Source organism: Crassostrea angulata, chromosome 4, assembly GCF_025612915.1.
Source record: "Crassostrea angulata isolate pt1a10 chromosome 4, ASM2561291v2, whole genome shotgun sequence".
Lineage (NCBI taxonomy): Eukaryota > Metazoa > Mollusca > Bivalvia > Ostreida > Ostreidae > Magallana > Magallana angulata.
The window spans coordinates 12,001,585-12,016,174 of record NC_069114.1 but is presented as its reverse complement, the minus strand read 5'-3'; the positions used below and the strand labels follow the sequence as shown (position 1 = coordinate 12,016,174).

At 36.6% G+C, this 14,590-nt stretch overlaps 1 protein-coding gene and 1 pseudogene across 2 annotated transcripts; one reads left to right on the top strand and one right to left on the bottom strand.

The window, feature by feature from the left end:
* The first annotated feature begins 4,075 nt into the window (after window positions 1–4,075).
* LOC128181790 (uncharacterized) lies at window positions 4,076–10,590 on the top strand. 2 transcript variants are annotated; one of them, XM_052850319.1, is made up of 2 exons: window positions 4,076–4,275; window positions 4,991–9,555. In XM_052850319.1, the coding sequence occupies exon 2, from the start codon at window positions 5,571–5,573 to the stop codon at window positions 9,210–9,212; it is 3,642 nt and encodes a 1,213-aa protein (XP_052706279.1). In that variant the 5' UTR covers window positions 4,076–4,275; window positions 4,991–5,570; the 3' UTR covers window positions 9,213–9,555. The 2 variants fall into 2 exon arrangements, 1 of the variants encoding a protein (XP_052706279.1); XR_008243365.1 differs by lacking the exon at window positions 4,076–4,275 and adding an exon at window positions 10,271–10,590 and having other exon boundaries at window positions 4,774–9,555.
* Window positions 10,591–10,906: 316 nt separating this feature from the next.
* On the bottom strand, window positions 10,907–13,884 carry LOC128180688 (uncharacterized; annotated as a pseudogene).
* Between the last annotated feature and the right edge of the window lie 706 nt (window positions 13,885–14,590).

Here is a 14,590-nt window from a genome sequence, read left to right as displayed (position 1 = left end):
ATCACTACTATATCACTGCGCTAACACCGTTAAAATTAAAGCTTGCTAGTTGGTCTGCCCTACCCTAGCTACTTCCTTTCTTTTCTCGTTTTAGAGGCTTAATTATTGTCTATATATGCTTGTAACAAATCAAATCAATTTCAAATTTTAAATCAAACTGAATTTGACACTACAAAACGCTCTCTGTGTCTGTCTGTCTGTGTCTGTCTGTCTGTCTCTCTCTCTCTCTCTCTCTCTCTCTCTCATATCGACAATGGCATTGGCATACCCTACAATACACTATTCTTATCTGGATTTTTGTCTTTGAGGTTTTAAATCATTATATCTTCTATGGTTTAAAACTTTATCATAACCTATATTTTGACATGTCGATTATTTTTTTGAGTTTCGTTTCATAGCTAAAACATTTAGATTAAACAGATCTTTCTTCGCGAGCCGATTTTTACACAGTTGGGGCGAATACACTTCGGGTTGAAATTGTTCGGGGGGAAATACATACAGGGCAAACAAAACCACTTAGATTCGCAAAGCCAACAGTGTTATTTCTAATTTAATTGTTTATACTGTGTGGAATTAATTCATCAATGTTAATTTAACCATTTTATAACCACTATATAAGAGCTATTAAGACATTTATTTGTAGGAAAGAGCATGTACGAATGATCTTTATTTAGAACAGTTTGATGTTGCTAGGATACAGGTTTCAGATCCATGATTTGATTGGTTAATTTAGATATTGAATCTCGAATTTCGAATCTCGAATCTCGTATTTTGAATCTCGTATTTCGAATCTCGAATCTCGAATGATCCTTCTCGGCTTTCGTAGTTTTCTATGGGAGAAACGTCCCACTTTATTGATAACTGTCATCCATAAAATTTATTCCCTTCTTCTGTTATTGTCAGCATGGCCCAGGGTGATAAGTGTTTGTTTGTGGACACTCGTTCCTGGCTTAGAAGTTTTTCTTTAATTTTGATTTCTCCGCTTGCACTTTCTTTGCAGTAAAACTTAATTTCTCTCTTAATTCCACTTTTTTATATACCAGATTTATTTTGAATAAATATATGTATATTTTAAAATCCTACGACAAACGACCAAAAAACTTAACACTAATGCCCTGTTCAATATTCTCAAGATCTCCGATCCTCAGCAATGTCCGATAACTCTCAAATATCCAGAATTTTTTTTATCGTACCATAAATCAAATCTGCCTTTTTAAATCTGCCTTTTATTTATACAAATTAAATACATTTTAAAGTGCTTATATTACATGCATGGTGTCAACGAACTTCTTAGCCTAATGGTTTCACGGAGAATATCTAGACACTGCGAAAAGGGTTCGACCAACCGATACAACCGGTGTTTTTTTCTAATTTGAGTTCAACTTATATATTTATTCTAATGTTTACATTTTCCAGTGTCTTTGCCCGTGATGACACTACGTATCGATTTTGTACTATATCAATCATAACTTCAAATGACGCCAAATTGAGGCGCCAGAGGGGTTTGCTTATTAAAATATTTAATCGTACGAAGGCTTAAAATTATATAAATATACAAAGTAATAAGGAATCATTCTTTGAATATTATGAGGTGATAATTTCGGCGGGGGGGGGGGGGGGTGGGGGGGGGGTGATAAAATCTATCATAAAGCCCTTCGGGCTTTATCCGATCTGATCACGCTCCGACCGAAATTATCACCTCATAATACTCAAAGAAGAATTCCTTATTCCTTTATTATATCCATCATAGGCAAAATTGCAATTCTTCAAAAAATGCATGAATATCATGGGTTAATTCTTTTTATTTCATTACATTTATAAAGTCTGAAGGATGAATACCATTTTTTTGATGAAAAAATATTTTGAGGACGAAAAAACCAGCAAATTTAAAGTGAGTACAGACTGTCGTAGAAAAATCCAGACAACAACATTCCAACTGTCCTTTCATATATATTTCATTTTATCAAATAAAATATACACGACTATTATTTATTTTATTTGATAAAATGAAATATATAGGAAAGGACACAACCACTAAATCTGTCCTTCTAATTAGGTGCTTTACTTTTAAAACTGCTACTAAAGTCTAATAACAATCTCGAAAAGTTGTTATTTATATTACAGTAAGCATGCACAGTAATTCAAATACCCACATGATTTCTTGTTTTGAGGTATCGTCAATGGTAATTAATTGATTTCAATCAGCATTGTTTCATTCTATTTGCGTTATAAGCAAAAAAGACGTATTGGTTAATTAGGAAACATTGAAAATTTCACAGTTTTTTTAATTCGTGATTTTTTATTCTTTTGAACAAGAGTAACATTTAGGAGTTTAGTATTTACTGTAAAGTACAGTGACTGTATCTACCAAAGAACTCTTACCAGCCCAATTAATGGTCGCATCTTCATCTCGTAGACATCTGACTGTATCTTATTCTATACCATAAGCTGTACATTAGAAATTGTTAAAATCAATATATTCATCTGGACACTAATTTTTTCTTCTCAAAATAAAGATGTGAAAATAGTGATATAGTTTTCTCCCCCACCCCCACCCCCCAAACCCCCCAAAAACAATTCCACCTGCATTTCATTGTTATTGACAGGACTGGAGATATTTAGGACAATGGCATTGTTTATGCGTACAGTACTGTTGTTAATTTTTTTAAAGAGTTTTACATACTTCTAAAGTAACAGTGTATATGTAACAATGCGTAACGATTATGATTGACATAACGAAATGTCATGATTCTACCTATTGTTTAAATACTCATCAATTCAATAAACAGACTCAATTGAATTGACGTTCTTTTTCTGTTGTACTATTATTTTACTTTTAGGGGATTTTAAATAAATATAATCAACAATTGGATAGGGGTCCTTTATATGAAATACTTGAATGCAGATTCAAATATGTATGAACAATTAACATCAAATGTGATTAACTAATCAAATATTTCAAGTTGGAAAAAGAATTAATCCTCTTTTTAATTTGTAAATCAAAGTACACCCCAATCCTCCTTTTCAAAGATATCGATTACTTTGAAGGCCATAATCATTGTTCGTATCAGATTTTCATCTTTTTAAATTTTGAAAATAATAGATGTTTCAACTTGTTAGTGACATGGATGCCTGAGATTGTAATTAAAGTCAACTGTACACACTGAAGTGTGAAGCAGATCCGTATTTATCTCACCATCCTACTGCCTTAATTCATGCCCCTTGTATATTCCAAATACACATATAGTCTCTGCTGACAGGGAGATACTTCTGACCGGGTTTACTCTCTGTGTCCACTCTGGGTTTACTTTGGGTTTACTCTGGGTCCACAGTAGTAAACCCAGAAAGTAAACTGGGGGTTTAGTTTGGGTTTATTCTCTGTTGGGTTGGTTTTGATTGGTACTCTATGAGGTTTTACATCAGAATTACAATTGTGCAGCAGAATTTATATTTAACGCATTGCAATTCGTAAGATAAGTTTGTTTGTGTAAGTAGAACTATCCCTCTTCTCGACTTCTTGAATGAAAGGGTAGCTGTTGAGATACATTCTCATTGTACAAGTACATGTATATAATATGCATCTCATATGTATGTTCAATACATGTACATATAAATATATCTGCAGATATTTCTAAGAGAACTCTTTTTTCCAAAAAAGGGTAAAATTTAAAGTAAGTAAATAAATGTAAATGTTTTTATTGCATTAAAAAACGATAAAACTGTTGGCTTTCTCTGAGTACAAATATACTTACTACAGTGTCCAAGTTGGATTATGTCCCTTTGGTTATCACTTTGAATGACTGTGTTACTGCTTATTTGTGATAAAATGCTAATGTATGTTTTATACTTAAGATATTTTGATATAAGTCTGGGTTTTTTTTTTATTACAAATTGTTTTACCAGAGTAATGGATAGATAATCGTCTGGAAATTAGGACACATAAGAATGTTCTTATAACTGCGCCTATAATAAATAAAAATATTTATTGTTAAAAATTTTGCTTTTTAACTTTTTTGTATAATTTTATTAAAGCGTTATTTAAAGTCGGGTGTGACAATCACTGTTCATATCGAACACACCCGATTTTATTTTTCCCATAATTCTTTGCAACGTGCTTGGCCGACGCTAACAATAGGCGCTAAGATATACCCGGCCGAGCTGTCCAGCGATAAAGACGTGCTTAGTGTGTGAAGGGGGTATCGTGTTAGAAGCCTGTGTGGCATGTTTTAGTTTCACAAGTTCAGCATTTGACGCGGACACGGATAGCTGACCGTGGTAAGTATTTATTTAGTTTGGTGTAGTTTATTTGTAAATTTTTGCCTTTTTATTAGTATTACGCAGTCGTCCTATAAAGTCACCTTGACCATTGTTCACTGTAGAGTTACCTGTGTGTTCACTGATGTGTGACTTTAGCGAGAGTGTTTAAATGGAATTCGTCTTTTTCTATAGTACAGTTTTTGCTATTGCTGTATAAAGAAACGGTGATTTAAAGGGCTATTTTCTATGCGTTATTTTATTTTACAATTTATTGTCACTTTTTCCACTTAACTACTTGGGCGGAAGTGCGTCACCGGAAGTCTCAGACGCCATATTGTTTACTGTAAACAAATAACTTAGTTACCATATACTTACAATATTTTGAGATGTTGCCTTTAATATAATACTATTTATACATTATCATAGTTTGATACTATCAGTGAGATACTTATATGATGTATTATACAATATTGTTTTTATTATGGTGTTATGGTGTCACTTGTACACTTATTGTAGTGTCATATTGTTGATGACGACGACGATGATGATGGTCATGTCGATGAAGATGATGTTATGATGTCGATGACTACGATGATGATGATGGTCATGTCGATGATGATGGTGTAGATGATGTCGTTCATGGTGAAGTCGATGACGATGCGATGTTCATGTTGATGACGACGATGATGTTATGGTGATGACGATGATGTCTTTTATGATTATGGTGTTGTAGGCGATGATGTTGACGATAGTGTCGATGATTATGATGGCGATGGTGATGATGATGATTGTGGTGACGAAACTACTCTAGTTGTGGTTGTCCGTAGTTGGTCCAGGACTACAGCCCCGGAGATTCGGACACTCTTCTAATTTATTTTTGGTCATTTGTATAAACATCATATTTTTTTCTTGTTGAGTGAAAGTTGTGTGAGTGTTTGTGTGGTTTAGTGGTTATATTTCTATCTTTTCTTTCTTTCTCTTATTTTTTTTGTTATTAAATTTTGTTAAATTTAAGATGTCTTGTTGTTGTTTGGAGTAGCCTCCGCTCATCCCGTTACAATTGGTGGCAGCGGTGGGATGAGTTGACTCCTCCAGATACTACAAGATATCTTTATAAGTGAACAGTTGCCAAGGTTTATTTTATTTTTCATTTTTTGATCTCTTTTGTAGTACATGTAAGAGCAAGTGTAGGTCGTTGTTTCCTTTTCCCTTGGTGAGTACATTACGTTAGGCAGATTGTTTTGTTAAAAGTTGAGAAGTTAGTCCCTTTATGAGATAATTTTGAGGTAAGTTGGTCTGTCAGTCAATGCACCATGTCTACTGTCAAGGAGATGCTGGAGCTACTTGAAGTGGGGACCAAGATGGGGATGAAGGATGAAGACCTTCAACAATTCGTGAAGGACGAACAGGCCAGAATGCGGGACGAACGTGAGAAACATAGAGTCGAGAGACAGGAGGAGAGAGACCAGGAGGAGAGAGACCGCGACTTCAAACTACAGATGGAGAAAGAGCGCGCCGCAAGAGAACATGATGAGCGAGAGCACGCCCGATTGATAGAAGAAAAGAGACATCAGCAAAAACTAGAAGAACTGGAACTTGATCACAAACTGCAACTCGAGAGATCTCACATGAAGCCGAGTGTTGTGACTAAAGAGGAGAAAGAAACTTCTCAAGTGATAAAAGGACCAAAACTTCCTCCGTTTGAGGATTCGAAAGACAACATTGACGCGTACATTCAAAGATTTGAGATATACGCAACAACGCAGAAATGGAATAAAGACACGTGGGGGACTCATCTTAGCGCATTACTCAAAGGAAAGGCACTGGATGTGTTCGCAAGACTCTCACCCGAAACAGCACTTGATTTCAACGAGTTGAAGAACGCCCTGTTGAAACGATTTGACATGACGGAGGACGGTTTCCGCAAGAAGTTCCGATTTTCAAAACCAGACGGAAGTGAAACTTTTATGCAATTTTCTACCAGACTGGACAGTTACCTTGAGCGGTGGATTCAGCTGTCTAAGACTAACAAGACATTCGATGATCTGAAGGACTTGTTCTTACGTGAACAGTTTTTATTGTGTTGCTCGAAAGAACTTGCCTTATTCCTAAAGGAGAGGATTCCTACTTCGATCCAAGACATGGCGCGATACGCGGACCAGTTTGCTGAGGCCAGAACAGTGACATCCTCTTCACTTACGCAAAAACCGCTCTTTGACAGACGACAGCAGTCCGATAGACAACCGCCGTACAAAGATTCCGTGCAACAAAACCAATCTGGAAATGCAGTGAAGTGTTATGAGTGCGGACGACAAGGACATAAAGCCTTTAACTGCAACTTCCGCAAAAGTCCGAATAACAGGCCGTTTAATTCGAGCGAGAAACAAGAAACAACACCGAAACATACTTACCCTAGTGATTTTCAACGTGGGTCGTACAATAATGGGAACCATGGATATCCAGGACGCGGTAGAGGTCGCCAAGGAGCCGCGAGTGTCGTCGAGAAACATGGAAACTTACCGTGTGTTGGTGATTCGGTTGCTTTCTGTGAAACGGAAATGCCAGTTGTGAAAGGATGTGTTGGCAATAAACTAGTGACTGTGCTAAGAGACACAGGTTGTAGTGGTGCCGTTATTCGTAGAGAACTGGTAAACGATGATCAACTAACAGGGACATCTCAACGATGCAAGTTAGCAGACGGTCGTATTATTGATTCAGATGTGGCTAGAATTGATGTCGATACTCCTTACTTTACCGGAAGTGTTGATGCTTGGTGCTTTGATTCGCCTTCGTACGATCTTATTCTTGGTAATATTCGTGGAGTAAGGAAACCACATGAACCAAATCCAGCCTGGATTCATTCCGTTGAAAACATAGCAGCTGTTGAAACGCGTGCGCAACTGAAAAAGAAACAGTCTCCATACAAACCATTGAAAGTACCGGAAGCAATACGGGATGTATCGCCGGAGGATATCTTACAAGAACAACGAAACGACGAGACACTGAAAAAGTTATGGAGCTTAGCTGAGAGTGGACAGCTTAAACATTTCAGTGACGGTGGATTTTCAAAAATGTGTGAACGGAAGCAAATGTTGTTCAGAGAATTTTGCAGTCCCAAAGTGTCCAGTGGAAAACTTTTCCGACAGTTAATCGTTCCTCGGAAATACAGAACTATCGTCATGAAGATAGCACATGAAACGCTGATGGATGGTCATCTGGGATCAAAGAAAACAACCGACAGAGTAGTGTCCGAATTTTACTGGCCAGGAATTCAGTCAGACATTAGACGGTTTTGCAGATTATGTGACGTGTGTCAGCGGACTATTCGAAAAGGAAAAGTACCTGCAGTACCGTTAGGACATATGGACTACAAGATCGATATGGGAGGCAAGCTGAAAACTTTCCACGCAAATCTTCTTAAGAAGTATGTTGAACGAGATACATTGAACTGTGGTGTTTTGTCAACATGTGCAATTTCACTCATAGACTTTAGTGACCTAGATGATGATGAACAACAGGACTCTATTCTTATGCCACCTGTTACTCAAACCGAAACAGCAAAGGACATAAAGTTTGCAGACAGACTAACACCAGATCAGTTGGAAACTGCTAAATCACTGTGTGATTCGTTCTCAGATGTATTTACGGATATACCTGGAATGACGAACTTAGTGGAGCATAAGATTGTTGTGACATCGTCTGAACCTGTGCGTGTGAAACCATATCCAATTCCGTTCAGTACAGAGAAAACAATTACAGAAGAAGTTCAGAAAATGCTACAGTTGAATGTGATTGAGCCATCATCTTCCCCTTATTCAGCTCCAGTTGTCATAGCTCGGAAGAAAGATGGAACGAATCGATTTTGCATTGATTATAGACGACTGAACTGTGCTACGGTATTTGATGCAGAACCAATGCCCAGTCCAGAAAGCATATTTTCCAAAATGACCGGAAAGAAGTTTGTGTCAAAGATAGACTTAAGCAAAGGATACTGGCAAGTACCGATGGCTGACGAGAGTAAGCCGCTTACAGCCTTTTCCACACCATCCGGATTGTACCAATTCAGGACAATGCCGTTTGGTCTTGTAAACGCGCCGGCAACATTTAGTCGTATGATGAGAAAACTACTTCAAGGTATGAACGGCGTAGAAAACTTTATCGATGATGTCATTGTTTTTACAGATACCTTTGAAGAACATCTACACATACTGAAGACTGTGTTCGAACGACTCAGAGATGCGGGACTTGCGGCCAGACCGACAAAATGTTTCATCGGATTTGACAAGATTGACTGTTTGGGACATATGGTGGGCAACAAGTGTCTAGAACCAGAACAGGACAAGATTGATGCAGTCAGAAATGCGCCAATACCACAAACCAAGAAACAGGTTCGTGCCTTCCTAGGCTTAGCAGGATTCTACAGAAAGTTTATTCCGAATTTCTCTGCGATAGCCATTCCACTTTCCGATCTTACGAAGAAGGGCCAACCAAATAAAGTTATTTGGACTGAAAGTCAGCAACGAGCTTTTGATACATTGAAACACATGTTATCAGAAAGGCCAATATTGAAGTTGCCAGAATTTAATGAAACCTTCATTTTACGCACGGACGCTGCAGATGATGGGATAGGTGCTGTGCTGTTACAGATGGAGGATGACGAGAAACTACCCGTAGCGTACGCCAGTAGGAAACTTCAACCAAGAGAAAAGGCATACGCTGTTATCGAGAAGGAGTGTTTGGCGGTAGTGTGGGGAATACAGAAGTTCCACCAGTACCTTTATGGACGCGAGTTTCTACTTGAAACTAATCACCAACCCCTGACCTACCTTAACAAAGCAAAGACAGAGAACTCCAGACTGATGCGTTGGGCTTTGCAGCTTCAGCCATACCGCTTTAGGATCATTGCGATCAAAGGAAGCGACAATGTGGGTGCGGATTACCTGAGTCGTCAGTGAGATGTATAGTAGACAGTACAGGTATGTATATAGGTTTTATTGTAAATACGTGAGAATTTTCAAAATTCAGTGATTGTTTATTTGAAATTGCAGGACAATTTTTTAAGGGGGGAGGTGTGTGACAATCACTGTTCATATCGAACACACCCGATTTTATTTTTCCCATAATTCTTTGCAACGTGCTTGGCCGACGCTAACAATAGGCGCTAAGATATACCCGGCCGAGCTGTCCAGCGATAAAGACGTGCTTAGTGTGTGAAGGGGGTATCGTGTTAGAAGCCTGTGTGGCATGTTTTAGTTTCACAAGTTCAGCATTTGACGCGGACACGGATAGCTGACCGTGGTAAGTATTTATTTAGTTTGGTGTAGTTTATTTGTAAATTTTTGCCTTTTTATTAGTATTACGCAGTCGTCCTATAAAGTCACCTTGACCATTGTTCACTGTAGAGTTACCTGTGTGTTCACTGATGTGTGACTTTAGCGAGAGTGTTTAAATGGAATTCGTCTTTTTCTATAGTACAGTTTTTGCTATTGCTGTATAAAGAAACGGTGATTTAAAGGGCTATTTTCTATGCGTTATTTTATTTTACAATTTATTGTCACTTTTTCCACTTAACTACTTGGGCGGAAGTGCGTCACCGGAAGTCTCAGACGCCATATTGTTTACTGTAAACAAATAACTTAGTTACCATATACTTACAATATTTTGAGATGTTGCCTTTAATATAATACTATTTATACATTATCATAGTTTGATACTATCAGTGAGATACTTATATGATGTATTATACAATATTGTTTTTATTATGGTGTTATGGTGTCACTTGTACACTTATTGTAGTGTCATATTGTTGATGACGACGACGATGATGATGGTCATGTCGATGAAGATGATGTTATGATGTCGATGACTACGATGATGATGATGGTCATGTCGATGATGATGGTGTAGATGATGTCGATCATGGTGAAGTCGATGACGATGCGATGTTCATGTTGATGACGACGATGATGTTATGGTGATGACGATGATGTCTTTTATGATTATGGTGTTGTAGGCGATGATGTTGACGATAGTGTCGATGATTATGATGGCGATGGTGATGATGATGATTGTGGTGACGAAACTACTCTAGTTGTGGTTGTCCGTAGTTGGTCCAGGACTACAGCCCCGGAGATTCGGACACTCTTCTAATTTATTTTTGGTCATTTGTATAAACATCATATTTTTTTCTTGTTGAGTGAAAGTTGTGTGAGTGTTTGTGTGGTTTAGTGTTTATATTTCTATCTTTTCTTTCTTTCTCTTATTTTTTTTGTTATTAAATTTTGTTAAATTTAAGATGTCTTGTTGTTGTTTGGAGTAGCCTCCGCTCATCCCGTTACATCGGGTTCAGGCTTGGAAATGTCAATCAAGGTCATTAAAGCTAAATGGAATTCGTTCAACGTTACCTACCTATTCAGTGAACAATTGCAAGTAACATGCTTTTCTACCATTCTTTTTTAGATGACTTGTTAAAATTTGTATTTATATATGCAGAAGCTGATATGAGTTTGGTCAGTGATTTAATTCCTAAACCATACATCAACAGGAAAGGAGATTCGGAAACTTCAATTCGATAATTTTAGAAAGTACCTAGTATTTCATTTCAGCATACATTGGTGCTTACAGAAGTCCCAACCCCACACCTTGTTTTCTACTGCTTGAGAAGGCACCTGTAGTAGTTCCTTCCCACTGTATGTACCTTGCCATATAATTAAGAAGAGTTATAGTTCACACTGAGTCATAGGTATTGCAGATATGTAACTATACACTTTATGCAGTGGCACCACCAAATGCAGAGAAAGAGCTTGTACATTGTACAAGAAAATCAGTTTTGCTTTCTAAATACCATGATATTGCGGTGAATTATCTTACTTTAGTACTGATATGGTCCAGTGCATTGCTTTTTGTAGACGAACCAAGTGATGTACATGCCAGTTTAAAATTGATAATCAAAATAAAAGACTGGAGAAAATAATCATTTAATAAAATCCTTTGAAGGTTCTGGTGAATGGATATTAAAAGGAGGAAATACATGTACAAATGCTATCGCTGAAGTCTACATAAAAGAAATTATTTTTGATAAGTTGAAAATTGTCACATAGTACTATTTAAAAACATTTTTGCAAAAATCCTCTCAAGATCTCAATGTAAGAATTGTTTTATTTGTTTTTTTTTAGCAGGAGAAGTTTCCTTACCATTGATCAACATTGATAATAACGTAAGCAAACAACCAACACACATAGAATTTATATCAAAAATATCAAAATAAATGATCTATAATAAATCAAATGGCCTCTTTAGTGGCTTACTGATGCATTTTACTTGATTTAAAGTATTATATTACACATAACTGTAGTCACTTTGATTATATTCTATGCAGTTTGTGAGAATGTCAAATCAACGTGTACAATATAACCTTATTTACTATGATGGACTATAACAGATACAGAAAAAGCGATGCATGTAGACATTGAAAGTTAAAAAAAACTGTGTGTTCATAAAGTTTGATTCAATTGCTGTACTTGTTAAATAATTATAATCTGTGACACTTTTTATATTTTTTAGACTTCATCATTGTAACACAATAATGTTATTTAATGATTTGTACTGAAATACTTTGAGAAGTCCGTGTCCGTTGCCAACCCAGAGTGTGGATTTATAAAGAGATATGGACAGTGGGTGTGTTACTTCACTCTCTGTCAGTAAGTACTTTACGAACTCTCCATCAGGACTCAGGAGATGAATTCGGCCGTAAAATGTCTTACATACAATGATGTTGCAGTGAGAGTCCAAACGACATCAAATACAATACAATTTTCCGTTTCCTGACCACGGTAGCCCACTTCAAGGATCTAGATAAAGATAGTATCACCAGTTCACTGCTGGTGTAACTTGTCATGTTAACTACACAGATATCATTGTTACTGTTCTGTTTGACGCTGAGTGATGTAGTGAACAGCCTGGTCTGACCGTCCTCCTGGTACTCGTAATCACGGATGACGTTACCGGTCAGTGTCACGTGTCTGACCAGACGTCTGCTGTGTGTATTTGGTTGAAATGGTTCTGACTCTCTATCACTCAATGTGACCAGCAGTCCTAGCCTCCTTCTGTTGATTGACAGATTCCCACTGGTATCAGCATATCTGTACTGAATACTGTAGAGACTGAGTCTGACGGGGACAGACGGACAATGGATTTGTTCTCATCATCAGTGGCATACACATCCCCGTTGACTGTTACACATATACCATTTGCATTTATATTGTATTTTTCTTCTTTCTTCTTTTTTTATGTTTATTCGTTCAATGCATTTTGAATCACAATCATCCTTTACAAAACATGTATCATCGTTTATTGCTTGCACAATAGGTAATTCATTATCTTCATTATCATTATATTGAAACGCGTCTCTCTCAGTAACATTAATGTCATCCAAATCAAACGTTTGTCCCATCATTGATTCCAGAGATCCTCTCCTATTTTATATCTCAATGAAAGGTCTCCCTTCTCTATATCACTGTCTGTGTTTGACACAAGGTTGGTCAGGTCTCACGGATGACGTCACCGGTTAGTGTCACGTGTCTGACCAGACGTCTGCTATGTGAGTTCAGTTGATAAGCTTCTGACTCAGTATCACCCAGTGTGACCAGCAGTACTCCTTCTTTTGATTGACAGATTCCTACTGATCTTAGAGTAGATTTGTAGAGAATACTGTAGAGACTGAGCCTAACGGGGACAAACATACAATGGATTTGCTATCATGTTCAGTAGCATACACATCATCGTTGTCTGTAATGCATATGCCACTTACATTTATATTAAATTTTTATTTCTTCTTATTTTTTATATTAATTCGTTCAATGCATTTTGAATCAGATACATCCATTACAAAACATGTATCTTCGTTCACTGCTAGCACAATAGGTAATTCATTATCTTCATTATCATTATATTGAAACGCGTCTCTCTCAGTAACATTAATGTCATCCAAATCAAACGTTTGTCCCATCATTGATTCCAGAGATCCTTCACTAATGTCTCCTATTTTATATCTCAATGAAAGATCACCTTTCTCTATATCATTGTTTCTGTCAGACACGAGGTTGGTCAGGTCTCTGAGGCTGTCTATTAAACTATAGTCAGACATGGTATTGTGTTTTTCTTCTAGGAACTTCTGTAATATGTTCTCTTTTCTTTTTTCTCACTCACTTTAACATTTTTTGTTTTTATATTTTTCATCGAGTTAGTTTCAAAATACTTCTTGATTTCATCAAATTTTGAAACAATCGCATTATAATGTTTCAGAAGCTTAGAAATTTCAGAATCGCATCATTTCTGGAGTTCTCCATTAGCTTGGCTGCCTTTTGTATCTTTTTATCTATCGTTTTCACATCTTCCTTCTTAATTTTACACACAGTTTTCTTTAGTTCTCTTCTCTTTAGACTTCCTGCTGTGGGTATCGTTTTCCATTCTTGATCCTTGTGGTCTGGTTTTGCACATTGTGAACAAATAAACTCATCACAGTCTTCACATGTTATGTCTATTGTAAAATTGTGTTTCTCACACGTTGGGATGTGTTCTTGAGCTGATTGAAGTTCGTGTTTATTTTTACTAGCCGCCATTTTTCTGTTTCAGTACACACCTTACCTTGTCCTAACTTTTTTAAAGATTTGAACAAACATGCGGGTAGAAAATAAGGATTGCTATATTGAAAATGTTATAGGTTTGCCACAGCTTGCAGATGATGTACCCTCGAAGAAGTTTTATTTTCAAACTCAATTTCTTAATAGATTTTACATATGATGCTTTAGAAGCAATTGTATCGTTTGTTTGATATTCACTCTGACTTTTTTGCAAAAATGTAATATTCTTGTTAGCATGAACAACACAATTCAGCTTTAAGTTCTATAGAAAGGTACAATAGTATTTACAAAATAAACAGGTAAAAGGGCAAAGTTTTAAGAAAAAAGTGAATACTAGAAAGTTAATTAATATGTTCGCAATCCCCATGTTTATGTGTGGTTTTGTCTGATTGATTGTTTTGTAAGTATTCCTTTTCCTAATAGAATAAGTATAATTTCTCTTGTCTCATGGATAAACATGTACGAGGGTTGTTCGGAAATTATTGAGACAACGCAAATATTTTCTTTTCTAATAGACGAATTTTGGTGAAAATTGGCATAGACACTGAAGAAACGCCAACAAATAATAAAACAAAGAAATATTAAAATAATATTTAATATTTAGTTTACGACGGTAGATAAACAAGACGGTGGTCGGGGTACCCGGCGAAGCCATGAACTCGGAGATTTAACAACTTTAACATCTACTTTAT